Here is a 26,041-nt window from a genome sequence, read left to right as displayed (position 1 = left end):
CCGTTACCTCGCAGCGCCTGCCCGCGCTGACGGTCCCCGCCGGTCGGCATCTCCCAAGGCTTCTTCCCCACCCTCGAGGGACTCAGCCAGCCTCTTAGAGTGGCGTCCCGGCCTCTGCTGTCCTTGCGTGGAGGGGAAAACAGAGCAGAAAGAGGAGCGCATTAATGCCGCACGTCACTCCACCTGGTCTTGTAACTGGAGTGTCCCATCGCATTGATAAAGTCCGATGGAGCTTCAAAGGGCACGTCTGCGTGAGTCAGAAACGATCCTGTTTCCCTCTTGCGGCAGCCTTGCTGACTGAGGGATTGTTGTCCTCATTTTATTGGCAAGAAAAGCCGGAGCTCAGACAACGCGGCTCTGCCCGGCCCTGCGCTGGGACCGGGACGTCACACAGGCTGGTGGCGCCCCGCCGTGGGAGCCGGCAGCGTGGGTTAAGAGGCGAGGAGTCCAGGGAAATGATGATAGTGCCAGCGAGTCCCCGCTCCGTGAGTTCCTGCCCGCGACGCGGTTCTGTGGTTCACAGACGAGGCCCCCCGCAGAGCTGCCCGGGAGGCGCTTCGAAAACCAGGTGGCTTTCGCATCCAGTGGTCGTAAGGGAGTCCAGCCTCACCGTTCGGACAATAAACAAACAAACAAATACACGAAGGGTTGGGAGAGCGCTTTGTTACAGCAGAAAACACCAAATGGTGCCAAGAGAACGTTTTTGCCACCGTCACGGTAGTGATTGACTTGAGCGAGAATCACCAACAGATGCCACCGCTCCGGGGCTCAATTAGAAACAAGATATTCGCATCGCCTTAGAATACCTCCTCACCAACCTCTTATCACTTACAAGGGCAAAAATAGAAACTTTCCAGGAAGCAACTGGCCAAGAACACCTTCACCGAGTGACCAAAGCCAACCCCGCCAGTCACGGGGCCACGGGGCTCCGTGTGCCTCCTGAGGCAAAACCTCGAGCAGGGACGGCGTCACTTAGGGGACGTCACTGCCCCAGGTCCAGAGCCTGCATCTCATCACGAGGAGACATTGGGCAACCCCGGGCCAAGGCACAGGCTGGGAAACAGCTGGTCTGCACTCTAGGAAAAGGCCAAGGACCGTGCCAGGTGGGCGGGCACTGGAGACGCCTGGCACAAGAGGAGAGGCCGATGTGACCGGACGGGCTTCCAGGGTGGGGCTGGGGACAAGCCACAGGACGCTATTGGGACAGTCGGTGACGTGGGAGTACGGTCTGTACATTGGATAATAGCGCTGTGTTGATGTTAAATTTCCTGATGTTGGTAATTGTCCTGACGTTATGGAAATGGGTGTCCACGTCCCAGGAAACACATGCGGACTATTTAAGAGCAAATTTGCAGCCCTGGCCGGGCAGCTCCATTGGTTAGAGCATCATCCCCATCCACCAAGGTTGAGGGTTCGATCCCCGTCAGGACACGTGCGAGCCCCACCCAGTGAATGCACAGATAGTGGAGCAACAAATCGATGTTTCTTTTTCTCTCTCCCTTCCGCTCTCTCTGAAAACCAACTCTGAAAAAAGAGTCCATTTGCATCCTATTTGCTCAATGGGGAGGAACAAATAAAGGTGCATGTGAAAGTGCTCTCCGGTGACACAGGGAGCAGCACACGCGTGTCCGGGGGGGGTGACAGGAGAATGTGACAAACGTCAACGCGTGGTGAACCTGGGTGACGGGTATTTGAGCTTTCGTGCTTTTCTTGCAACTTTTCTGCACGCTTCAGAGTCAAATATTGGGCAACTTAAAGCAGTGCCTAAAAAATAGCCAATGACTTAGAGACATCTTTTTTTTAAAGATTAGTCAACTGTTCTGTAATAGGTACCTTGCAACCGTATAATAAGCAGGCACCTATTTTTAGGATTCCCCTGGAATAGCCGTTTAGCCCGGCAGACTATTTATACCTGGTCCGCAGGCCTCTGTCGGACGACCGACTGACACTTCTGCTCCGGACCAAGGTGGGGGGCCCGGGCGGGGCTGTAAGGGACAGCGCAGCCCTGGCCGGTGCGCTCGGCTGGTCGGCGCGTCGTCCTGTGAACCCAAAGGCTGTGGGTTCGCTCTCTAGTCAGAGCGTGTGCAGGAGGCAACAACTGATCGATGTCTCTCTCCCTTTCTCTCTCTCTCTCCCCGTGTCTCTCTTTCTGGAATCAGTGGATTAACCCTCAGGTGAGGGTGTAAAGGAAGAAGTGACTCGGGAAGCGCAGCAGGGCCGCGTCCTGCGCCTCGCGGGGCAGGCCTCTAACCCCGACGCCTCGTCACTCGGGTTACTGACCCGGCTTCTGCTCACCAGGCCCTGAGTTCTTGGCACGTCCTGTTGAGGAAGGGGTGGCGGCTTCCTCCAGAAACTGACAGAGATTTTAACGGCTTTACTGACAGAACTTTCACGTGCCGTAAACCGTTAAGTGCCCCGTTTCGGTTTTAGGAATCGTACCCAGGGGAGCGATCGTCAGCATGAAGCCCTAGAACACGTCCAGCGAACCCCCACCAGCCCCCCGCTGCCCAAACGCTTCCTCCTGCTCCCGGGCCGGCTCCCATCTTTGGCGCCGCAGACACGCGCGTTGGTTGTAGACTTTGTTATTTTTGCGAGCACATCGCGCCCGCCGCCTGCCAGCTCCCCGCCTGGCTGTGGCCTCGCCCCACGCGGCCGCCTCGGCCTTGCCTGTGGGCTTGGCATCGCTTCATAACCGGCATCTCTTGGTTATTAAGTGGACACTCTCCCGCCACGAGACAGGCGTTGGTGAGAACGGAGGTGTCCTCACTGCCTCATTCGGAAATCACGGCGCCTCTTACATTCCTATCCTCGGTGAGGGCCTTCCGGAACTACTTGTTGTGGCTTCATTAGGCAGAGGCCTTGCTTAAGTAGAAAAGGTGGAAACGCCATAAAAACCTTTCTCTCCAGAGGCTCGGGCAGTGACGCCACCTCCGGTGGGGGGTGCTTTTAATGCCGTGAGGTTTGCCGCCCGGCGGTCAAGGTGCACAGACGCCAACATCCGCCCCGGTTCCCAGGGAACAGCCCCCGGCCAGCCTGGTGGGCGCCCCCTCTGCCCTGGGCCGCTGAGGGAGCCAGCGGCCAGGAGCAGATCTAACGGCTGCCGGGTGGGTTTCCTTCTATTATCCAGACGAGCCCTGAAAATTGGGGTGGGGAGAGCGGGGGGGCCTAGGTAGCTTTTTAAAGACAGTTTAAGAAAAAAGCCAATTTACAACCCCCTGGACTTAGCGTTAAAAAAGAATTTGATAAAAGAAGCAGGACACAAAATTTAGCTTCACGCCCAAAATCGCTGTTTTAAACGGGGAGGGAAGAGTTGCAGGCAAGGAAATGCGCCCGGGGCCTCCGGGGACCCAGGCCGCCCGGTGGTTCCCCCCACCCCTTCCTTCTCCCTTTCTGTGTTTTCCCAGCAAGCAGGGCGCTTTTATGCCTGGAGAAACTAAAAATAACCCGGCGACTCCTGCGGGCTGTAATGGGTCTCCGTGTGCCTGAGCGGACACTCAGCACTGACACTCCAGCTGCCTAGAGGCTCCCCGGCGCTTTCTGGGGTCATCGGAGCCCCCAGCGCCTCCCTCCGCGCCGGGCAGCTTGGAGGCCGGGCCTGACAGGCGGTGAAGGAGGTCGCCTGTCGACGGGCAAGCAGGGCCCCGGAGCAGCTGTGCACGTCTGGGGACAGAGGTTCGCCCGCTCAGGCTAATCAGACTCATTGGACAGCAGACGCCAGGATCCTGGTCCGCAGCTTCACAACAGAGCCTTGCGTCCTGCCAATAACACACAAATGCGTTTCCTTTGTGAAAACTCAACACAAAGTTAGAATGTCCCCGACTCCCTCAGTCCCACCCCCAGGCGGCCCTGTCGCTTTCAGGACGGTCCTCTGCACGGGCGTCACTTTACACTGCTTTGTGGTTCACCGCCTGGCGTATGGCCGGGAGGCTTTAACGGCTGCGCGGCGTCCCAGGCCGCGCCGTGCCTGCCCCGCGGCGCCCTCGGCATCCCCGAAGCGAGGCGCACGCGTCCCGGTTCCACCTTCCAGCGCTCACGCTGCCTGTCGTGGACGTCCCGGAGGTGCCTCTTCCTGAACTGGAGTCTGTCTCCGCAGGGGACGCCAGAGAGCAGCTGCAGGGGGGGCACCTTTCCTGCCTGAGGCTGATACAGCCCAACTGCCCACGAGCCTGGGCGCCCGGCAGGTCGTCAGGGTCCCCAGGGGCGGCTGCTATTAAAATGCAAAGGGCTCCAGCGGCGGGGTGACCGGTTCTCAGACCCAACGTCTGAAAATGTGCAGAGTGTCTGCAGGGGCGGCTTTGCCAGGGCTGGGCTTTCAGGAAGCAGGGGCCGCCTGGGGACTCAGGGACCGAGGGGTGGGAGCGGGGTCCTCGCAGCGCTGATGACAGAGCGCGGCAGCGCGGCGGGCGAGGAGGCTGGGGCGCCAGCGACAAGGGACCCTGGCGTCCTCAGAGGTGGGGCGGGGGCGGGGAGCGTTCCCTGCGCCCTCGGTCCCGTGCCGGGGCCCCGCCCCTCCCGGCCCTGCCGCCTCGGCCGCTCCCAGGCCTCTGGACTCTCCCGGACCCTGCTTTGCCGGGGAAAGCACACGCCGGCAGGATTTGTGGCTGTCCCCGGGCGGTGCGTCAAGGCGTGTCAGCCTGCGGGCCGCGACTGCAGCCTGAGCCCCCAGCCTAAACCGGCTCTCCAAATTCCTCCCGTGTGATACTGATCGCTCCCCAGACCAGAAGGCCCACCCAGGCGCCTTCCGCACTGGCCGCCGGTTCAGCACGTAGATAATGAAAAATGTCTGAGGAGCTTCTTCACCCCCAAGCGTTTTGCAGTTCTCAGAATCCGGACTCAAGCCCGTTCCTTACCTGTTAGGGAAACAGGGGGAGAAGGGGAGTTGGTTCACAAGCAGTTCGTGGGGTTTACTCTCTCGTGTTGAGTTACTTTAATGGGACATTTAAACTTTGCAAGGAGAGGCTTAATGGAGACCGGGTAGCGTATATTTAAAGTTGGACTTGAGACACTGGGATAGATTATTGTAACTAGAGTTTTAAAAGGTCAGCCAAGGTGGCCTCGCGTTTTTTCCTTGTCTCTGTGGAGCCCGAGAATCACCTGGGGACCTTTTCAAAACCCCCAAACCCGGGTCGAGTTCCACGCCCCCTCTGTCAGGAGGCCTGGGGCGGGCGCCAGGCATCAGTGCTGGACTAGGGATCTTGTGGAGAAGACAGAAAAATTTGGGGGCTTAAAAATATGTAATTCCTAGCAAGCCCACGACAATCATACAGTTAAAATATTTCCAATACTCTCAGTCTCTTCCTGGGTCCGAGTCGTGTGACGCTGTAGACCTAGTTGACAAAGCGAGATACGATGCCGACCAAGCTTTGCCACACTGAGATTTTGGTTGGGATTTTGGTTAAAGAATTCTCGGATACACAAAAAACAGACAGCCCAGTGTCTTCGTGGAATTTGTGACATGTTTGCGCGTGACGTGGTGATGCTTTCGGAACCGAAGGAGGAGTTTCCGTGAAAAGTGGGCCGACCTCTTAGTGAGCGCATCAGGTCCCGCCGCGGGGGCAGCAGGAACCGATTTCACTGCGCAGCGTGCTGCCACGGTGCTTTGAAAATTCCTGAGAAGGTCCGAAAGGCAAGCTCCCCACCCCCACCGGAATGGGCGCGTGCACGTCCCACCCAGATCAAAGAGCCGGTCTGGTGCCCAGTGAGTCAGCACCTGGACCTGCAAGGAGGCCGAGAAACGCCAGCACCAGCGGTGCTTTCTTCTGGCGGGGGTGGGCGGTTGAAGGCCTGCCGCTCGGGGGAGGGGCTGTGTGTCCCGTCTCTGGGGACCTCCTCCCTCCTTCCCTACGTGGAGCCGCTGGCTGGGCAGGTCTCTCACAGGCAGTGGTTGCAGCCACCTCCTCTCACCTGGTCTGGCCCCGAGCCCCTCCCCTTCTCGGGACCGAGTGGCCTACGAGTCGCCTGGGTGCAGACTCCTCCTGGTCGCGGGGCAATGGCGTTGCCTGAACCAACCTGCGGCTGCTGCCCAGCCGAGGCGGAGCTCTGACCGGGTGTCTGAGCCCGGCGCGGTGAGTCTTGACCGAAGGGAGAAGGTGACTGACCGGGCCGCGCCCCGGGCCGCGCTTTCTGCGCCCCGTGCCCCCCTCTGACCGCAGCCTCCACGGTCAGCCGTCCGTGAGTGCCCTCTGCCTCATTTTGCAGGGCCCCTGTAGCAGCAGCAGCTATGCCTCAGGGGAGGACACGGGGGCCAAGTTTAAGTGAGGGCATTGCGAAAGGAACCTCTGAAGGCTCTGGGCGCAGGCGGGGTTCGGCCCTAAGCCCCGGTTCTGAGGCCTCCTGCGTGTCTGGCGTGTTGTTGAACAGACGTGAACATCACAAAGTGCTCGTGTTTTTTGAAAGTGCGGTTGAAACTTGTTTTAAAAAAAAAAACAAAAAACCCTGAAGGAGGCCTGAAGGGCCCGATGCGTGTGTGTAATTTGTTTTATTGGTGTCCCAGGAGGGAGGTATCTCTGTTTCTTCGCCCGAGAGCTGAACCCTTTGGCTTAAAAACAACGCGGCAGGAGCAGGGCGCGCCCGCGCCTAACGGCCCGTGACTCACCGGGCCTGACCTCCCTCCGCACCTCCTCTCGCGGTCGACACGCCTGGTGTCTTCTGTCTGAACCTGCCCGTGACCTGCCGTGCCCTGTCCCCTGCCCACAGGACTGCCGGCCAGACTCCCGGAGATCATGCTGGTGGGGGCCCAGGCCTGCTCGCCCGGGGGGCCCAATGGCATCATCCGCAGCCAGTCGTTCGCGGGGTTCAGCGGCCTTCAGGAGAGGCGGTCCAGGCAAGTCGGGGGCCCTGCCGGGCGCAGCCGGGGAGGACGGGCGTGTGGAGGCTGCGGAGGGTGAGCGAGCACCTGGGCGCCGCGGCCTCGTCAGCCCACGCACACACACACGCATGCTCTCACACACGCGTGCATCGCCTCCGTCTCTGATGGAAAGGATGGAAGCCACCGCGCTGACGTGCTGCGGTTTCTGCTCCGTCACTCGGACTCCCTCCTGCACAGGAGCGGGCTGCAGGCTGAGGACAAGCCCCCCGTGCGGGGTGCGGCTCCCCCACATGGCCCCAGTCCTTCCTGTGAAGGCCTTTCGATCGATGTCACCAAAGAGCCGCACGTGTCTGAGCCCATTTGTCCTCTCACCAGCAGACGAAGATGGGCTTTTTCCACCTATTTGTGGATACTGAGCGCTTTCTAAGACTCTTTTCCAGTTTTTTACATCATCTCTCCTGAGGTTAAATGTCCCTTCCTAAGTTCTGTCCCTTTTGTATTCACTTTGAAGAGAACGAGGTGGCTCATGTCTAGTGCCTGTGCTGGGGTGGACATTGGCCCATTTTCTTCCCAAACAATATTCCATTTTCTATCTGTACGTCCACACACGCACAGACGCGCCCGTCCCGATCGCCTTTCTCATTCCTTCTCGATGGACATCGGGGCGCCCTCCACGTCTCCGCTGCTGCGCACGGCGCTGCGGTGAACAGAGGGCTGCATCGGTCTTGTTGAGGCCCCGTTTTGTTTTTGCTTTGGGTGAATACCCATCAGGGGTTTCTTGGGGTCACGACCACCCCGCCCCCACTCGTGGAGATGGCGGGCTTTCTGTTACGTACCCACAGCCCCTCCACAGGAACAAAGCCCGAGGAAGCGCTGGCAGCCCGCGGCACACACCTTGCTGCACGTCCACATTGCACCACGCGCGTGGCTCTCTGTCCGAGGGGCGTTCGCTCACACGCTAGTCACATTTAACAGCCGCTTGTGTCTGACGTTGCCAACGCACAGGTGTTTTACTTGATTTACGTCCTTCTGCTCGTGTGTCCCTTCCACCTGCGTGCATGTCCTCCCTGGCTCCCCGGGGGGTTTGGGGGGCGTGAGGCATCGTCACTCCGTGCGCATGTTACCTGAGGCCAGGCTTCGACCTGAGGAAGCCGCCGCCCAGCAAAGCTCCCGGGTGTCAGCAGCGACGCCTCACGCCAAGAAGCGAAACGGAGGTGGCTCGGATGTGCCCCTGTGCGGGGACCGTGACCTCCCCCCAAAGCCACAAACACACACATGGGGTGATTGAAAGGCACTCCTTTCCCCGAACGCTTTCAGACGCCTGAGCTACAGTTTCCGATTGCTTTTCTCTTTTCACAGGTGTAACTCCTTCATCGAAAATTCTTCTGCTGTCAAGAAGCCTCAGGCCAAACTGAAGAAAATGCACAACTTAGGACACAAAAACAGCAGCCCGCCCAAGGAGCCGCAGCCGGGGAGGGTGGAGGAGGTGTACCGGGCCGTGAAGCGGGGGCTCGAGTGAGTGCAGCGAGCCCGTAACCGGGAGCCGGGCCTTCTCGCGCCGGAACGGCAGGGGCTGGATGGGGGAGGAGAAAACCAGCCTTGTGGGATCGTTTTTAAAATGTCCCTCTCTGGAGCAGGTGTCGCGTTCTTGCACCCTCCTCGGGGGCCCTCACTGAGTCCCGGGGCGGGGGTCCCGGGGCGGGGACCCGGGGGGTTTCCACGCGAGGCCGTAACACTGACGGGGTGACGTGTTTCTGCTGCCCTCCCGAGAGTGTGGATCCCGCGGAACAACGTGGGTGGGCAGCTGATTCAGAGGTTGCTCCCGAAGGTTCTGAAACCTTCCCGAGTCCCTTGGAGGGATGGTTTGCCCCAAGCAAATCTTCCCGAGTGCGTGGGACAGTCTCCAGTCCATGCTGTGCAGAGCCGGACGGAGCTTGGTCAGCCGGGCCCAGAGCTGCTCCGCACGCGTCTGGCCCCTTCCGTCCCCCCTGGGTTTTCTGTTCCGGGCGATCAGCCTCTGGGGTTCCCCTCCTGGGCCATCTGGATAGCCTCAGACGCAGCCGCCCGAGCCTTCAGGGTGTGGGAAGACGGGGAAACGTGGCGCCTCTTCGGCTCCCGCGGGGCCCTCCACAGAGCGAGGCTCAGCTCGCCACACCCCTGCGGACGGCGGGGGTCGCGGCCCCAGAGCTCACAGCTGTGCCTCGTTTCCCCTTCGCAGCGAGTACCTGGAGGTCCACCAGACGGAGCTGGACAAGCTGAATGCTCAGTTAAAGGACATGAAGAGGAACTCGCGCCTGGTACGTACTGTCCAGTCATCGGGATGCTAACAAGGTGTCCTTATTTTTTTTTTAAGATTTTATTTATTTACTTTTCAAGAGAGGGGAAGGGAGGGAGAGAAACATCCATGTGTGGTTGCCTCTCGCACGCCCCGTACTGGGGACCTGGCCCGCAACCCAGGCAGGTACCCTGATTGGGAATCGAACCAGCGACCCTTCGGTTCGCAGGCCGGCGCTCGATCCTCTGAGCCACCCCGGCCAGGGCTTTTTTCTCTTCTTTAATTGTTTGGCTAAATATCTTTTCCTACTGGATGGAGACAGGTACAGAAAACCTTCAAGAAGAGCAGATCCAAGGGACGAAGTAGTGTCTGCTTTATGACTTATATTTTAATGCTTTGTTCTGAACATGTTTACGTATTTTCCAAGCATGTTTATGCAGATGAACTTTAAAATCAGGAAAAGTACTCCCTGTGTCCCTCCCCGGACTGATAGAAGGAAACGAACAGCGGGGGTCCCCCCGGCATGTGATTCGTGCAGAACTGGGGACTCAGAACTTTGCTTTGTCTCTGAATCTCTAACGAACGTAGCAGGCAGTGAGGTCGGAGAAGAACAGCAGGCCCTCGAGCTGGGGCGCGTGCCGGTTTCCTCTCTTCGAGTGGCTTGTGGCGCGTGTCTGGCTGGGGAGGTGTTTCCCATGAGCACGGTGTGTTGAGCGATTCTGCTCACGTGCGAGGACGGTCCACCGCCGTGTCTCAGAAGGCCCGGGAGAACCCTACACGTCCCCGGGAGACGCCGCTCCCCATGAACGGCTGTTCCCTCCTTCTTTTTTAGGAGATGGGCCAACATGCATATTGTCCATTCCGAAGGCTAGAGGTTAGAGGCTTCACAGAGGTTAGGGGTTTTCTATTGTAACGGTGCTGGAGTGGAGAAGGGCCCCATCCGCGTGGAAGTCCCGTGAAATGACTTTCGGGGCTTCCGACGCCCTTGACCGTCCTCTGTGGCAGCCAGCGCCCCTTCTCGGAGGATGATGGCGAGCAGAAGGCAGGGCTTCGCGAGGCCGTAGAGTCCAGAGAAACCCTCCCCCTGGGGGAGGCGGGGGACGTGAACCGCGTCCCCTGCAATACTGGGAGCGCACAGGACGTGAACTTATGTTAGAAAACAACTTGAGAAAAGCACGATCCCACCCTCAGGACTCCTCGTAAATGCCGAGTTTACCTGTTTAGGCAGGAAGGCACGTGTATTTTTAGCACCTGTATCACGGCTACATGTTATGGCTACACCATTCATTGTGTAAACGTTAAAAAAGGGAACATGAACGTGTGTCCCTCAACCGGTGAGAGAAAAGAGCTCAAAGCCAGCGAAACCCCTAAGGCTCGAAGGGGCAGGGGCCGGGCCGGGGCCGCGGACACAGGGCGCACAAGGAGAGCCCTCTCCCCGGTCCTTCAAGTAGCCTGGATTTCCGCTCCCGTGAAGTGAGCGTCCAAAATCCCAGAGAACCGGGCACGGGCCGGTGTTCTGTCACGGCCGGCAGGCGGGACGCAGGGACGACGCGGCGGAAGCTGTGCCCGGACTCAGGCTCTCTCCTTTCTGTTGCAGGGCGTCCTCTACGACCTGGACAAGGTAGGTCCCGTTCGCGTCGGGGACAAACGGGGCCCCGCGTCCTTGGGCAGAGGCCGAGCGCCAGCCCCCCCACCGAGGGACGGGGGTCCCGGAGATTCGATGACGCTCTAAGCCCAGGAAAACACACGCTTTTATCTATGAGTTTGGCGAATAAGGACTACGACCTACGGGTCCGATGGTACTTTCACCGAAGTGCAGCCCGGCAGCACGGTCCCGGGGGAGTGCGGACGCGTCTCAGAGCCGCCGAGCGTCTGGGGGCCCTGCCCTGCCCTCTCCATAAAAATTAACCATCGTAGCTCATCGACTCAAAGAGATAAATGCCCCATTATTTTGGGTTCCATTAAGGAAAGAAAATGACTTCCGTTACCCCGTGACACATGCTTTCTTCCACTTAGACTTTGTATTTGGTACTTAGCGGCGAGGCTCTTTGAAGCCGATTTTAAACGTAGGTTATTTTTAGTTACGTGCGGTGCTGTCTCTTGCCTTTCTGTGCACACACACGACACACTTTCTGCTGAGTCATCCCATAGCCTGTGTGCCGGCGTCGGAAAGGGTAATTAGACTTAATGCACGTAGTAATAATATTTGTAACTCAAACGAGGAGGCGACACAGAAACTACCGTGATCGCCTGTGAGCATGCAGGGGCGCGGCGAGTGTGCGGCACACCGCAGTGTCCGAGGCCGTCGGCGCGGGGCCGAGGTTCATCTTTGAGCTGACCCAGGGTGTCAGGGCGCAGGAATCTGGGTGCCTTCCAGTGGGATACTGTTCTGCCAGAAATCCAGCGGATCCCGTTTGGTAGCACTTCCTGATGCGGAACGCAGATCGCTGTCGCCAGCCACGTCCCGCGCTCAGGACGTTCGTTCAGGCGTTTACACCAGTTTCTCACCTCGGAATGAGACTCCGGAAATAACAGCGGGGGGCAGGCGCGGGGGCGGGCGCGGGCGGCAGGGGGGGGGCGGGCTCCGTGTTCCCGGGTGAGGATGTGATGAGAAAGGTTGGGAGTCGCTGGCCTGAGCGGCTGGACTGTAAATGGCGGTGCTTTTTCACAAGGTGCTTCTCCTTTTAATTCCAGCAAATTAAAACGATTGAAAGATACATGAGACGCCTGGAGTTCCACATTAGCAAGGTAACGGCCCTTCGCGCTGTCTTTGCCTCTGTTTCTGACCAGCACCCCGGGGGGCCAGGGCGTAGCCTGCCATCCGAGGGGAACCTCCTATCGAACGGATTCCTGAGCTGATTAGCAGTTAAGACCCCCCGACAGGCAACGAAGGTGAAGGGACAGTGAGGCTGGGGAGCCTGGAGCCCCGCACGGCCGCGGCCGCGCGCTCCCCTGGGAAACATCCCTCTCGCCCGACCTCAGCACCGGGCCCGTACAGACGTGGCGCCCCCTGCACGCCTTCACGAAGGCCATCGACGCACTGGGGGACACCTGCCCGCAGCCCTCTCAGTCTGTCCCGAGTCCGGGTGCCTCCAAGCCTTCTCCCGCGGCCCGGGATCCGGGTGACCCCAGGCACGGGCCGGCCCCCGACACCCAGCCTGGAGCCCTCCTCATGGTTCGCTGACGGTCCCGCCAGCCCACAGAGGCCGCGGCTGGCACCCCGCTTCTGAGCACCATCGGGAGCTGCAGCCCAGGAGACGTCTCCTGTGGGAGCTGCCAAGGCACGGTGGCCGCAGGCCCTGTCCCCGCGCTCACTCACCAGCCTCTCTTCCAGGTGCAGAGCCGGGGCTCAGTCTCTCTCGGCGAGGGCTCGGAAGCCTCGGGCTGGGGCCCGGCCCTGCCGCGGTGCCCTGGGCTGAGCCGCCAACGTGGGCCTCGCTTGCCGCGCTCAGAGGCAGGGCTTGGGGGCGGTGTGCGTGTGTTCAACCTGGATGGTCCTAAGAATCGGTTCCTTTCCTTTTATTTATTTATTGTTAAGCCTCTCCTGAGGATAAATGTATTGATTTTGTAGCAAGAGGAAGTTGAGGGGGAGAAACGTCAACCCATTGCCTCCCACATGTGCCCCAAACCAGGGATCGAACCCCCAGCCTAGGTATGTGCCCTGCCCGGGAATCGAACCCATGACCTTTCAGTCTACGGGACGACGCTCCAACCAACTGACCCACCCGGCCAGGTCAGAGCCCTCTCCTTTCAAAATGCCTCGATGGCTTTATACTGGAAGCCGCTGCCGCTGCACCCTCCCACTTCCAACGACACCTACGACCTCAGGCAACCTACATGGCTCCTGTTTCTGCCGCCCTCAGCGGCTGCAACGGCGAGGCCATTAGACGGTGTCCGTGTGGCAGGCAGGCTTTGACACGCGCCCCTGTTTAGTTTGGGAAGCAGCAGGGAAACAGGGTCAGTGCTGGGCAGCCGCGTGTTTCCCCCGCCCACGCCCGTCCTCCCTGGACGCGGCGGTGCCCGTGGTGGCCGGAGGCTGGGGCGCCCGTGTGCGATGCCCATACACAGGGCACCCGCGGGTCACACTCACCGGAACGAGTCAGTCCGTTTATTTGATGAGGGTCCACTGCTAACCTGCGGGTTAGACACGCGCTCGCCTACAGGTGGGCCCACGACGCTCAGGTGCACGCAGAGTTCCCCTTTACCCTCGAGCGTAACTCTATCTGGCTGAGACAGGTTGACATTTAACGAAAGCAAAGAAAGAACTTCTCTTTCAATGCGACGTGACAGGCTGAGCCGTCCGGGCCGAGGCCGGGCTCCTTACTGAGACGGCCACAGCGGTACAGACGCCGGTGGGACAGGGCCGTGGGGCGTCCCCCGGGACCGCAGGGGCGGCCGCCTGGCGGGCCATGAGGGAGGCCCGGCTCCCGCCTTCCGAGAGGCAGCATGGGGCCCCTCCGCGCGCGAGCGCCCTGCCACGGTCGCGGAGCATTTTGGACCCCGGCCCCGCCCTCGCCTCCGGGGTCCGTATCTCAGAGCGGGGCCTGGACATCGCGTTCAGCGAGCTGGCCGGGCCGGTCTTGGCTGCGTTTCAAATTATGGCGACCACCCTCGCGGCCAGCCCCCACCCTAAAGCTGTCATCAGCGGACAGGCCCCCCCCTTGCGGTCGGGACCCCCCGCTTCACCAGAGACAAACCCATCGGCCCCAAAGATGAAAGGCCGCTCCGTTCTTGCCCCAGACGGGCAGTTCCTCTTAGAAAAGTGGAGGGAATCACTGAGCGAAAGAGCACAAAGTGCGCCCTCTGGGCGGAGGGGGAAGGGGCCAGGAGTCACCGGCTCGCGGTGCCTGGGACGCTCACCCGCGAGCAGCCACCAATGTGCCTTCAGGGCGGACAGGGCTCCTCGGCCTCCGAAGTCCGCGAGCCTCCCCACACACCCCCCGCCCGCCCCCGCCCGCTCTGGGCGCCCCCGCGCCAGCCCCTTCCTCGGGAGCAAAGCTTGTGCTGAAATGAGACCCCCCGCCGTCCTCCGTAGGTGACGCCCCCCGCCCCGCCCGGACTCACGGCGTCCCTCGCTTCTGCCGACGCCGTTCACCTGCGGACGCAACCCCCGCCGTGGTCGGTGGCGGTTGTGCGGGGACGGGAGGTGGCACGGGACTGTCGTGAGACGGGTGGTCAGGAAAACCTTCCCAGCAGGGCCTCTGCCTGGCGCGGGCGGCGCCTGGGGGCGATTCCGTGTCGGGGGCGGGGCTGTCCTCTGCGTCATAGGACACGGAGCAGCATCCTCGGCCCCAACCCTGAAAGATGTCTCCACGTGGGGCCCAGTGTCCCGTGGGTGTCACCGCGGCCTTGGCTGACGGAGAGCCCCACCCAAGCGGCACGTAGGGTGGCCAGGCTCGTGCAGGGTGTGACCGGCTGTCATTTGTAGGGGGCGTGGGACGGTGCGGGAGCTGCGGGGTGGCCGTGCAGCTGGGAAAACGCTCGTTTCCATTTGTTTTTTAAACGGTGCAGTAATTCACATCCAGCAAACATCACAGTTCTTAAGTGTTCCGTTTGGTAGGTTTTCTCAGTCGTGCTTTGCCCTCATTTCGAGAATAACTTCATTTTCTCTCTTCGTGGTTGAGCCGGGAGTGTACCCAGGTCGTTTTCAGGAGCGAGCCTCACGTTCTGTTTTACAAAATCGGCCAAATCTGGATGTGTGGCTATCACCCTGGGGCGCTGTCTCTCAAACACCACACTCCCAGGTCTCCCCCGCACGCCCCTGCCCCCGGCGAGAGGCTGCACGGTGCCCCGTTTGGTGCGCGTGCAGGTCACCGCACCTGCCTCACGGGGTCCGCCCACGTTCACTTCTCTGTCACGTGTGCTTGGAAAAGCGACTCAGGGCACAGTCGGTTCTGACGTAGAAAGTGGATCCTTGTGGCGAAAACAAAAGGGCGAAGTCTCTGTCTGAAAGGACACCCCCGCGCCAGGCCAAGAACGGCGCCTGAGCCACGTCCCACCGGCCGCGTGGCTCGGTGCCCGCCTGCCCCGGCCTCACCGCCCTCGTGCTTCCCGCTCCCTCCGGCAGGTGGACGAGCTCTACGAAGCCTACTGTATCCAAAGGCGCCTCCAGGACGGGGCCAGCAAAATGAAGCAAGCCTTCGGCGCGTCGCCCGCCAGCAGGGCCGCCCGGGAGAGCCTGGCGGAGGTGCACCGGAGCTACAAAGAGTACACGGAGGTAGGACGCCCGGCCCGCCTGCGGACGCCTGCCCAGAGCGGGGCGCGACCGGCCCCAACCTCACCCCGCTCCGCGCAGCTAGGCCCGCCTCTCGGCCTCGCTGGCTGGCTTGCTTTTTCTTGTCTTTGTTTTCTTTTGTTGTTGTTTTTTCTTTTGAGGCTGACAGTGGAATTGTTTAAAATGACACTCGAGTGGTTCGCTGGCCTCCGAGGACCGGCCTTGGGCGGTCCCAGGGCGTCGCCTGTCAGGCACCGCCCCCGCGCCTTCTGAGGGGCAGCTCACGCCCCTCCCTGGCCGGGCGACGCGGCCGGGGCGGCCCATGCGCGCGTGGACCGCCAACACTGGTCGAAGTCCCGGTGAATGACCGACCGACCCACTGAGGGAGCCGCAGTGCCCGGGTTTTAAGTCACTCCCAGACGCCCCAGGGCACAGCCTCCTGCAGCTGCGTTTCCGGGAGCCGAGCAGGCCCAGCGGGGAGGACCAGCCCCGAGGCGGCGTCTGGAGCCGCTTCCTGCTCGAAACCCCCTCCTCTCCCTGGGGAGGGGAGACAGGGACCCCGGGGCCGAAGTGCTGTCCCAGTTCCCGACTGTCTCCTGGGCCGGAGCACATGACAGGCAGGTCTTTGCTCCGCGGTGTCACTTGACACCAGCGCCTCTGGCGAAATGACTGAATTATTGAAGTGGCCCTTCTCGCTGCTGCCGTGGGGGGTGGGGGGAGCTCAGGGGTAAGGTTTCCCGGGTGAAGTCACTGCCCAAGGAGGCGCCGCCCGACAATTCCCAGAGCTGGGTGTCCGTCTCAGCCCCAGGACCGAGGGCCCCCTTGGGTGACAGACGCCCGATGGCTCTGTGCGTCACCCGAGCATGTCCGGGCGTCGCCAGATTTACCTAGACTGTGGCTTCTTACCTAAGGGCCCCTTCAGGATAACACTTTTCAAGTGCAGGAAAGGAAAACGGAAATCCTAGTATAATGGACAGGAGACTGGATTTAACGCTTGGTAGCGTTCTTCCACCTGTGTCTTCCTCGCTCATAAGCTCGCTTTTTTCTATTTTTGCAGAGTCATTTAACAGTCAGTGGCAGATGTTATGACACTTCATTCACCCCATAAATGTTTTGCATGGATTTCCTAACCATGTGTAACCTACGTAGCACACGTACCCCCCGCACAACCACGGACACCCCGTTATCGCAACACAGAAAGCCAAGGCACGCTGCGGACTTCCCTCGCATTTGCAGATTTCCCCTGTTGGGCGCAGGGGTGCCTTTATCACTGTTCCCATTTGTCTCTGAAATCAGGACGCACCCCAGGTTAACACGTCTCACCGGGTTATCTCTTTCCTCTCTTGTATCTAGATCTTCCCCCCACGCGACTGCCGTTTTGTAGAATTCAGGCCTGTTCTTACAGAACATCCCATATTCTGGACTTGGTCGTTGATGACAGAACTTAACTCGTTCTGTGCTCTAAGTGCCCTGGACACTGGAAGTCTCGCCCAGACCCGGGCTAAACTCTGTTGAGCACGCCTCACAGGCGGTGCTGGGCAGGCGCCGGGAACAGGCCGTGCGCCCTGGGGCTAGTGCTCGGCGCCAGGGGTCCGTGCGTCCCGGAGCCGCCGCAGGGGGGCCCAGCTCTAACAGGCACCTGTCTCCTCTCCCTCGCAGAACATGTGCACCATCGAGGCGGAGCTGGAGGGTCTGCTGGGCGAGTTCTCCATCCGGATGAAAGGTACCGTCAGCCTGCACCGCCTTTCTGTTCCTCGCGAAGGCTCCCAGCCCCCACACCGCTCCCCTGCGTCGCGGAGGCTCCAGAGCCTTCTCGTTCTGGACTTGCCCCCCCACCTGACTGGGTGCTGTGACGGCCGGTCAGACGCTCACGAAGGCCGAGGGGCCCTTACAAGGAGCCTCCGTACGCCCATCACTTAGATCGAATAAGTAGCGAGATGTTGCCCCACTCGCTTCATCTGTTTTCCTGTGATGAGAGGGAATCGGTCTGTTGGTTGAAGAAAACGCTTCTCCAACAGGGACAGCGCCTCGGGGAGCCGCAACGCGGGTCACCTCGCGTCTCATAAAACGCGCGCGCTGGGGAGGGCCCATTCCAGCGCCAAATTCCCCCGGTTTCTCCGAAACACTCTGTACCGCTGGTTTGCTCAAACCGGGATCCCACCGGGGACCGGGCATCGTGGCTGGTGGTCGGGCGAGTCTCTCAGGTTTCCTGTCCTCGAAAGCAGACCCTCCTCCCTGCTCTTCCCGCCCCGTGACTTGCTGTGGAAACCACTGTCCCACAGAATGTCCCCCGTTCTCCATCTCTCTACCGGCTTCTTCCTGGGGTCATTCAAACTGGTCCTTTATGCCCCGTGTCCCCTGTAAACCACCTGCCACTTTTTAAATTTTATCTTCTCTTATTTGTGTTACACCCCCAGAGGCCTGGGCATCTCCTTCCTTTTTCCTGTACCTTTTCGGTGTTTGCCCCAGAAAGCTCCCATCCTGAAGCACGGCGACCAGGGCCACACTTACTTTGCTCCTGGAATCAGCATCTGTATTTTATGTCCATTCTCTTCATTTGGGTCCCCACCTGAGCCGGTGGTTCCGAAGCCACTTGTGCCCTGCCCCCATCCCAGCAAGTCGGGGATGCGGGAGCCTAGAGTATGTTTATTGATTTTAGACAGAGAGGAAGGGACAGAGAGAGAGAGACATTGACGTGAGAGAGAAACATCGATCGATCGCCTCCCGTGCGCGCCCCGACCGGGGATCGAACCCACAGCCTTTTGGTGTGCGGGACAACGCTCCAACCAAATGAGCCACCCGGCCAGAAATATGCGTCTGTGTGTACACACACGCTCAGAATGACTCTGTCAGCAGCTGAGTCTGGAAAACAAGTGCCGTGAACTGTGTGCAGCTGGAACCGCTTCCCCTCCTGCCCCGACACCCGGGCCCCAGCCAGGCAGACTCCACGGGCGGCGCAGACCCCACGCGTCTCGCCGAGGCCCCAGGCCGGCCACGGGCCCCCTCGCCTGGCGCCCACGCCATCACAGGCCTCGTTTGCGTGGCGGGATAAGCTCCCCCTTTTATCGAGGGACTCTGGGGGCTCAGGGACCTGCCCCAGACGTCAGCCTGTAAGTTGGGGTCAGACTTGAAACTGTACCCCAGGGCCCTGGGCCCGAGGACATCCCTCAGCAGCCGGTGACAGCAGGGCCGCCCTGACATGGCCAAGTGGGCGCAGCAAACTGCTGCTCTCGGGGGGCGCCTGGCACGCAGGCAGCTGGGCATGAGCAAGGGGGCCCCCCCACCAGGCCGGGAGCTGCTACGCTGGTGCTCAGTGGGAGGCCGGCGCTGGGGGCCCGGCCGCCTGGCGCGGCAGCAGCACCCGCTGCAGTGGGCGGGCTGTCGGGCTGAGACCTCGGTCCCCTGCCCTTCTGCCTGAGTCCCTGTCCTGCCTGGCCGGCGTCCGTAGCTTCTCCGGACTCGGGGTTCCTCCCGGGGGTGTCCCGGGCGTCTCCCGGGCAGAAGCTGATCGTCCTTTCTCACCGTGGACGTCCCTACTTACACTTCCCTAATCTCACGCGGACAAGCGGTCTGGGCGGCCTCGCAGGAAACGCTCCTCCCTGATAAGGAGAAGCCCTCTCACTCTGCCCGGAAATCTCCCCACAGGGCCGTTGGCTGCTTTCTTATCTGTTATTCGTTCTGGTAAAAAATAACCACCCCGCGCACGCGCTGGCCGAAACGGAGGATGTTTCCTAACACGGTGGGACCTGGCAGCCCAGCGTCCCCCGGCCACACCTGCCCACACTTCCCCTTTTGCCCCTCCCCCCACAAGAGAAACCCTGCTCGCGGAGGGGGCCGGGGAGGGAGTAAGATAAAGACCGGCCTCAGCCCCAGGCTGCGCGTGCTGACCGTGCGGACCGGGCTGACCGCGGCCCTCGGCCTGGAGAGCCACGCCCCCTCCGGGCGAGCGGCCGAGCCGCGTGTTGGGCGGATCCGGACCTGCTGGGCCCGCCGCCCCTGGGCCCGGCGCAGGAAGGCTCCGCGGGCGACCGCTGAGTCCGAGCGACGCCCAGCACGGGAGCGGCTCTCACGGGAGGGCGCAGCGGCCTTGGAAAGGCCGGGCCTGGTAGTGAGACGGTTCTCAGGGGACCCTCGGGTGGGGGCCCCGCCGCACGCTGGGGAGCTGCTGCCACCTGGCGGCCGACCTGGCAACGCAGGTGCCGCGGCCGCCTCCCCGCCCCGGGCCCCCCAGCAGCCAATCCCGCGATGCTCGTGGGTCCAGCCTCGCTGCCCAGCAGGGCTCTTCGTGCGTGGGGTGCAAAACACGCTGTGGCACGGCCCTCATCACTCCTCGTGGGTGAAGTCACGTGTACACTAACATAAAAGCAACCGAGACCTCCGGGGTCACACCTCTCAGGCTGGTCTGTCCTGGGCGCGCACACAGGGGGCCTTCGGGAAACCCTGGCGGATGAACACGCGCGCTCCCAGGCCTGCAGGTGTCTTCTTGCCCGGGGCCTCCGGCGCGGAGCTGAAAGCCCATTAGCCACGTGCTGCCTCCCTCCGAGGAACTGCCCTACGTGGCAGGGGACAGCTTCTTTGTGTTGTGATTACACGAGTAACCCGTTCTCAGAAAACCTCCAGACACACAAAGAGCGAGGACCGCCGCCTGCCGTCCGCCCTTCCCTGCCCCCCTCACGTGTGCCCGGCGGCTGTATCTGTTCGTATGGATGGCACCTCTCAGATGAACGGTCGCGGCCGCGTCCCCACGCTCCTGGGTGTATGGCCGGCCGCTGCCACTCACTGAGCACCTGCTGGGGGCCCAGCGCCCTTGTCCCGCAAACAAGGCTGTTGGGTGGACACTGCTATCCCCACGGGAAGGTGAAGAAAGTGGAGTTGGGCGAATTGTCCAGAGTGGGCCAGCTGGTAGGGGAAACAGAAACCGACCTCGGGTTTGGCCCGCGGCTCCTGCGTGTGTCTTTCCTGTGGACTTGACCCGCCTTCTGCTGCGTGTGTGGGCATCTGCCAAGTCTCCTTTAATTTCCAGAACGTTACCCCGAAGCACAGCCCCCACACGCAGTGAGCACTAATAATGTCTATAAAAAGGAAGAGCGGTCAGGGTCCCTGAGATGCCCCCGGGGCAGCGCGCGTCTCGTCTGAGGAGGTCTGCGTCTCCTGCTGCTCCAGGTTGGCACACCGGACCTCAAAACTGAGCGGGTCCTGTGAGAGGTGACCTGCTGGGGGGCGCGGGAGCGGAGACGCCCCACCTTCCTGTTGGGGGTACAGGTGGTTGGCATGTGGCTGGTTAGTTTGCGTTGGCTTCTTCATCCCTAGTTTTGTGTCGATGGTCATGGATCGCGTTTGGAGATTTCCTAACACCGTAGGGGCGGGGTTATTAGGTGCAAGGAAGACACGGGAGGGGGTGAGCTGGGGAGAGGTCGGCGAGGGGTCCACGAACCTCAGCCCAGACGGGAGGTCCTCCCCCGAAACTGCAAATCTCAGGGCAGAAAGAGAAACAACGAGAGCAGTGTATTTACATGAGGATATTCTGGGTAGTTCAGTGCATGTATCTTTCTGGCCCTAATTCCATGAGGCTGGAATCTGCCTGGACCTTATGCTGGTGCAAAGGGACGTGGAGCTGTAGCCCCCACTGTGCAGCCTTCTCCGCCCAGAAAGCCCCCCTCACCCCCTCACAGCTCTTCCCACACATGGTCCCAGCTATCGCCGCGGGAGTTCACAAAAGTCGGACGCCTGGCCTGAGTGGCCTCGACGTCCGGCGGGGGGCGGAAAGAGGGAAGCCGCAGCTCAGACCCCGCCCGCTTCCTGCAGGTCTGGCCGGCTTCGCGCGCCTCTGTCCCGGAGACCAGTACGAGGTAAGTGCCCGGCCAGGGCCAGGTGTCGGGAGGCGGGGCTCGGGGGAGAGGGGTCAGGGGTCATCACTCTGCTTCTTAAATCTTCCTCTTTCACATCTGTTATCTTGTGGGGGGTGAAGCCGACTGGAAAGTTTGGGGAGCGATGCAGGACCCCCCAGGTCACTCGCATCGAGACACGCCGAGTTTTAACCCCATACCATGTGGGCTGTGTCATTCTTGTTACTGTTGTTGTCGTTTTGCTGAGCCATTCTCGAGCGAGGTGCGCACACCATGACCCTTCCTCCCTTGATTCTTCTAAGAATGTGTCAATGCGAGAACGTTCGAACACAGAGAAAAGTTTTAGAGGAGTTTCCTGAGCCAGAATTTTGAAGACTTGCCCAGAGGCAAGATCTCAAGGGAAGGAGCTAAAGGTGCCGGTGTTTGCAGCTTGTTTTACACAGTAGCATCCAGGAGACAGAAGGAGTCGGCAGGGGACCCAGGGGTGGTAGATGAAGGGGCGGGAGGCGGCGAAGCGGGAAACCCCCAGGCCCGGGTAAAGAGCCAAGTGGAGAAGCAGAAGCTCCTCTCCCCCGGGGGGTCCGCGGTAGTTCAGAGTGGGCGGTCACAGCCCGTAGAGACGGTCCCGGGCGACCAGGTAGCAGCGAGGGGCTCTCTGCCCTCTTCCCGGGGGCCTGAGCATGTGCCCTGAGAGGCTCTAGCAAAGAAAAGCACTCCCTGGCGTTTCAAAGGCCTGCTGCCCCAGACGTTAAGAATGGGGGGGGGGGGCTCCCTCACGTGAGGGCGGGCCTTTGCTGAGGAAGCCCACGCCTGGGACACGACTGTGACCGCAGCCGCCAGGAGCCGCCCAGGCCGGGATTCCTGACCAGATCGCTTGGCCACCGAGCCAGCGGGCACAGGTGTCCCTGGCGGGGTGGGGCTAACCCTGGGCCCCTTTCTCGTTGACCAGCGTGAGGACACCCTCCCAGACAAGCTCCACCCAGCTCTCAGCGCCAGCTCGCTTGGCGTCGGGCCCTTGCGAACGCCCTTGGACACACGCTCTGCATTCAGAGGTCCCCAAGTGTCCCCCCCGTTGTACTTTATAGTGGTTTTCTTTTCCTGATCCAGAATCCAACCCGGGACTGCTCCTGAGTGTCATGATTGAAGAATAATAGCATCTAGATCTTTCTTTATAAAAATACATTTCGTATTAAGGCATATAGATGCGGAGTCACTGTGTCGCATACCTGAAACTAATATAGAACTCTGTGTCCGCTGTAATTAAAAACAAATTTAAAATAGATATACTTGTAAAGTAAAAAAGCTTTTTATCTTGTCCCCCTTCCAAAGGGAACTTACACCATTTTTTCTACCTATAAACCCCCTGTAACCCTACTTCTTGAGGGGGGTCCCCTAAGCAGTAAAGCTGCCTGACCCTCCCCCCGGACGGTGTCAGGTTTCAAAGCCCCTGTCCAGAGAGCGGACGTTTTATTTCTTGCTCTGACCGCGAAGTAGAGTTTAGCTGATGGCCTCTCGTCTCTGTAAAGGAGCCGGGGGCGGGGGCCTCTGTCCCGCGCTGTCCCGCTGAAGCAGGACCGACCAGAGAGAGAACGGGGGCGGTGTGAGCCGCAGAGGGTTAGGGTTGGGGTTCGGCGGCGGGTTGACTGGAGGAAGGGCTCCCCCCGCGGCCTCCGAGCCAGAGCCCCCGCTCCGGAGCGCCCTCCCGCTCACCGGGGCTCCAGGAGCCGTGGACGGCGGGGAAGGCGGAGGCGGCGGCCGCCTCGCGCACCTGCCCTCGGGCGGCGTTCCTTGGCCGGAAGGCAGGTGAGGGCAGCGGGGCGCCTGCCGTGTGGTGTCCCCCCAGATTTTCATGAAGTACGGCCGACAGCGGTGGAAGCTGAAAGGCAAAATCGAAGTCAACGGCAGGCAGAGCTGGGACCGCGAGGAGATGGTGTTCCTGCCCCTGATCACTGGGCTCATCTCCATCAAGGTACAGTGTCCCCGCCGGCCGGCGTCCCCGGCACCGGGCAGTGGCCGCGGTGGGTCCCGCGGCCCGTGGCGAGGCGGCCACTCTGCACGGGGCGGCAGCCGTGCAGGCTGGGCTGGGGACACCACCGCCCGCGTCGGCTCTGACCCGTGTCCCGCTGCCACCTCCGCCGTCCCCCAAAGCCTTGCCCTCGCTCTCTCTCTAGGTCACAGAGGTCAAAGGGCTGGCGACCCACCTCCTGGTGGGCAGCGTGACCTGCGAGACCAAAGAGCTGTTTGCAGCCGAACCGCAGGCGGTGGCCGTTGACATCAACGACCTGGGCACCATCAAGCTGAACCTGGAAATCTCCTGGTAGTAAGTGGCTCTGGAGCTCCCCGCGCGGCGACGTGCGCGGCAGGCCCGGCGCCGGGCGCGGGCGGCGCCGGGCCTGGCGCAGCCGGTTCCGGTTCCGCAGCCGGCGCCCGGGCCCCGCCCTGCCTCCCCGGACGGCCTCTCGCCGGCCCGCCCTCGGGGAGGCCTCTGCGTCACCGCTCCTGTCCTCGCCGGCGCCCCATTTGTAACCGTTCTGTCTCCTGTCCTTCCTTTAAACGTGCACAGGAAATAGTTCCCTCCAGCAAACGCACTCGGAAGAAAACTGCCCCGTCTGCCCTATTTGCCCTCGGGAAGACCCCGAGTCTTGCTGCAGTGCCTCACTCGCTTACCTGCCTCTGTCCCCTGCGCCTTTCGCTGCCCTGGGAAATGCTTAGTCTCCTAATCCCTCCAGACTCTATTTCCGGAGACTGAATTTTTCCAGAGGACAGGAGATACCTTTTGTCCAATCGATGAGCTGGGAAGTGGTTTTCTGACGTTGCCCCGTGGGAAAGGTCCCGATGTGTTATTCCACACAGGCCGTTCTCGCGTGACACTGCGCCCGGGTGTGTTACCACGTCAGGGCGACGTGCGGAGTGCGAGGTTCAGGGTCCCCTTGACGACACAGAGGTCGGGGCGTGGAGGCACCTGATTCCGCACCTGTCGCCGGCCCGTCCCCTTACCTTGGCGTTGTGGGCGTCTCAGGCGCAAGCTCCTTCCCTGGCTGGGGGACCCGTGACATGTGGACAGGCCCTGCTGTGGACAGTTATTCTCTTGGTCGCGCAAGAGGCGTGCATCACGTGAAACGCACGGCACTCTGTCTCTGAGTGTTTTCTCTAAAACTGAACAATGATCTATTGTCAATAATCTCTGTGTTTTTCAAGTATCTGTCTCTACAAAGCTCAAGGCATTGTTACTGATTGTTTTAGCATTTGTGTTGGGGCGAGTATTGATATGTTTATGTTTTAATAGTAATGAGAAAGAGTGCACAGGTTAAGCCGTGGGCACATATGGAAGCTGTATTTAGAGTCGCGATGATACTAAGTGGGCCTTTGGGTGGACCTGAGACTCGATTTTCTGCTCCACTTTCTTTCATCTTCGCTTATATCTGACAAACCAGCGGGGCCAAAACCAGCCGGGTTCCCACGGGTTAGAAGTTACATGAGTAAAATGAGGCGTTTCCTGGCCTACGGGCCGGTGACGTGACAACCTGCCCTCACGGGGACCTGTTGTCTTCCAGTCCGTTCGACGTGGAAGACGTGACCCCGTCCTCGGGCGCGGGGAGCAAAGCAGCCGCCCTGCAGAGGAGGATGTCCATCTACAGCCAGGGGACCCCGGAAACGCCCACCTTCAAAGACCACGCCTTCTTCGTAAGTGCATTTCTGCAGAGGAGGCGCGCTTGGCGTGGGGCGGCAGGGCTTCTCAGGAGCCCCCGGGGTCATGACTCTGGCCCGCACACAGCTGCGAGCCTCTCTGTCTTCCCTGCCCCGCCCCCGCCCTACCTGGTGCATCGGTAACAACATGTAGCCTTCCCTGAACCTTCTCTGAGATGAGCGTTTTAAAGAAGGGGGTGTTCTCACGGGAAACGCTTGCTGAAAGCTAACCCGGTACCCTGGTGCTTTCCCCGCCCCTGCCGCCTCGCCCTGGCTCTGGAAGAGATGGCTGCGCCCTTCCCCGGGCGGGCCCCGGCTGTCTGTCTTGAGTGCCTTGCAAGACACTGTCTTTGCCAAGCTGCGCCGCAGCCGCTCTGTCTGTGAGCTGCCCTCCCTCAGACTGAGGCCCAAGGCTGCGCTAGAGTCCTACGTGAGTGCGGGAACCACCGCGTGGCGTGGCTCGGGGCTGGCTGTGTGTCTCCTGCTTTGTCCTCCTTTCTGTCTTGCTCAGGGGTGTCGGTGGCCGCTGGCCCGTCCCCCCGCCGGGGCCCTCGGTCCCGCATGCGCCGCGGGTGGAGAGGCGGTTTGTCTCTCTCCTCACGGCCCCTGCTTTTGCGCTACGATGTGTCTCTGCTGTGGCAAAGATATCCATGGTAACAAGGTTTTTGTTTTCAAAAAAAACACCATTATGCCTGAGGCCAGAGAAAGTTTTCTGTCCCAAAGGCGAACTAGTCCTCCACCACTCCCAGTCTTTACACACGGTTTTCTCATCGAAAAACCAGCGTCTGAGGAACTTGGAGGATTTAAATCCATTTTACTAGGGTGATTTTTATTTAAAAAGGTTCACAAGACTGTGAAGACTTATTGGAGTGCTTGTACAAGACCAACTTAATAGAAGAGACTCTTTAATTCACAGTTGGGAATGCGATCAGTAACGTGCATTCTGCGTGGTGTGCCCTGTGTCACCGGAGAAGGCACCCGCGCCCCCGCACACCCCCGCACCCCCGCACACGCTCACACACGCTCACACACAGGTCCTTCTGGGATGCGCCCCCCCATCACCTCTCGTGCGCCCCCCAGGCTGGGTGCAGGAGGCAGCGCGCTGGCTGGGCACCCCATCACCGAGCACCCGCGCTGACACACAGCCCCCCACACACACGCGCGCGCTGTCCTGCACCCACAGTGCAGGCAGAGCCGGGAGGAAACAGGCT

General features: G+C 60.8%; 1 protein-coding gene across 1 annotated transcript in view; it reads left to right on the top strand.

The window, feature by feature from the left end:
• Positions 1 to 26,041, top strand: part of RIPOR2 (RHO family interacting cell polarization regulator 2) — a 76,759-nt gene that overhangs the window by 33,399 nt on the left and 17,319 nt on the right. The window contains exons 2-12 of the mRNA XM_054565040.1: positions 6,697 to 6,823; positions 8,168 to 8,323; positions 9,027 to 9,105; positions 10,681 to 10,704; positions 11,778 to 11,831; positions 15,151 to 15,300; positions 16,957 to 17,020; positions 21,103 to 21,146; positions 22,987 to 23,112; positions 23,315 to 23,463; positions 24,698 to 24,827. Coding sequence (XP_054421015.1) covers positions 6,697 to 6,823; positions 8,168 to 8,323; positions 9,027 to 9,105; positions 10,681 to 10,704; positions 11,778 to 11,831; positions 15,151 to 15,300; positions 16,957 to 17,020; positions 21,103 to 21,146; positions 22,987 to 23,112; positions 23,315 to 23,463; positions 24,698 to 24,827 — 1,103 coding nt within the window. The remainder of the gene's footprint in view (positions 1 to 6,696; positions 6,824 to 8,167; positions 8,324 to 9,026; positions 9,106 to 10,680; positions 10,705 to 11,777; positions 11,832 to 15,150; positions 15,301 to 16,956; positions 17,021 to 21,102; positions 21,147 to 22,986; positions 23,113 to 23,314; positions 23,464 to 24,697; positions 24,828 to 26,041) is intronic.

Source organism: Pteronotus mesoamericanus, unplaced genomic scaffold (genome assembly GCF_021234165.1).
Source record: "Pteronotus mesoamericanus isolate MK-2021 breed Mesoamerican mustached bat unplaced genomic scaffold, CSHL_Meso_final scaffold_99, whole genome shotgun sequence".
Classification (NCBI taxonomy): Eukaryota; Metazoa; Chordata; class Mammalia; order Chiroptera; family Mormoopidae; genus Pteronotus; species Pteronotus mesoamericanus.
The sequence above is the reverse complement of the archived record's forward strand: the minus strand, read 5'-3'. Positions and strand labels throughout refer to the sequence as shown.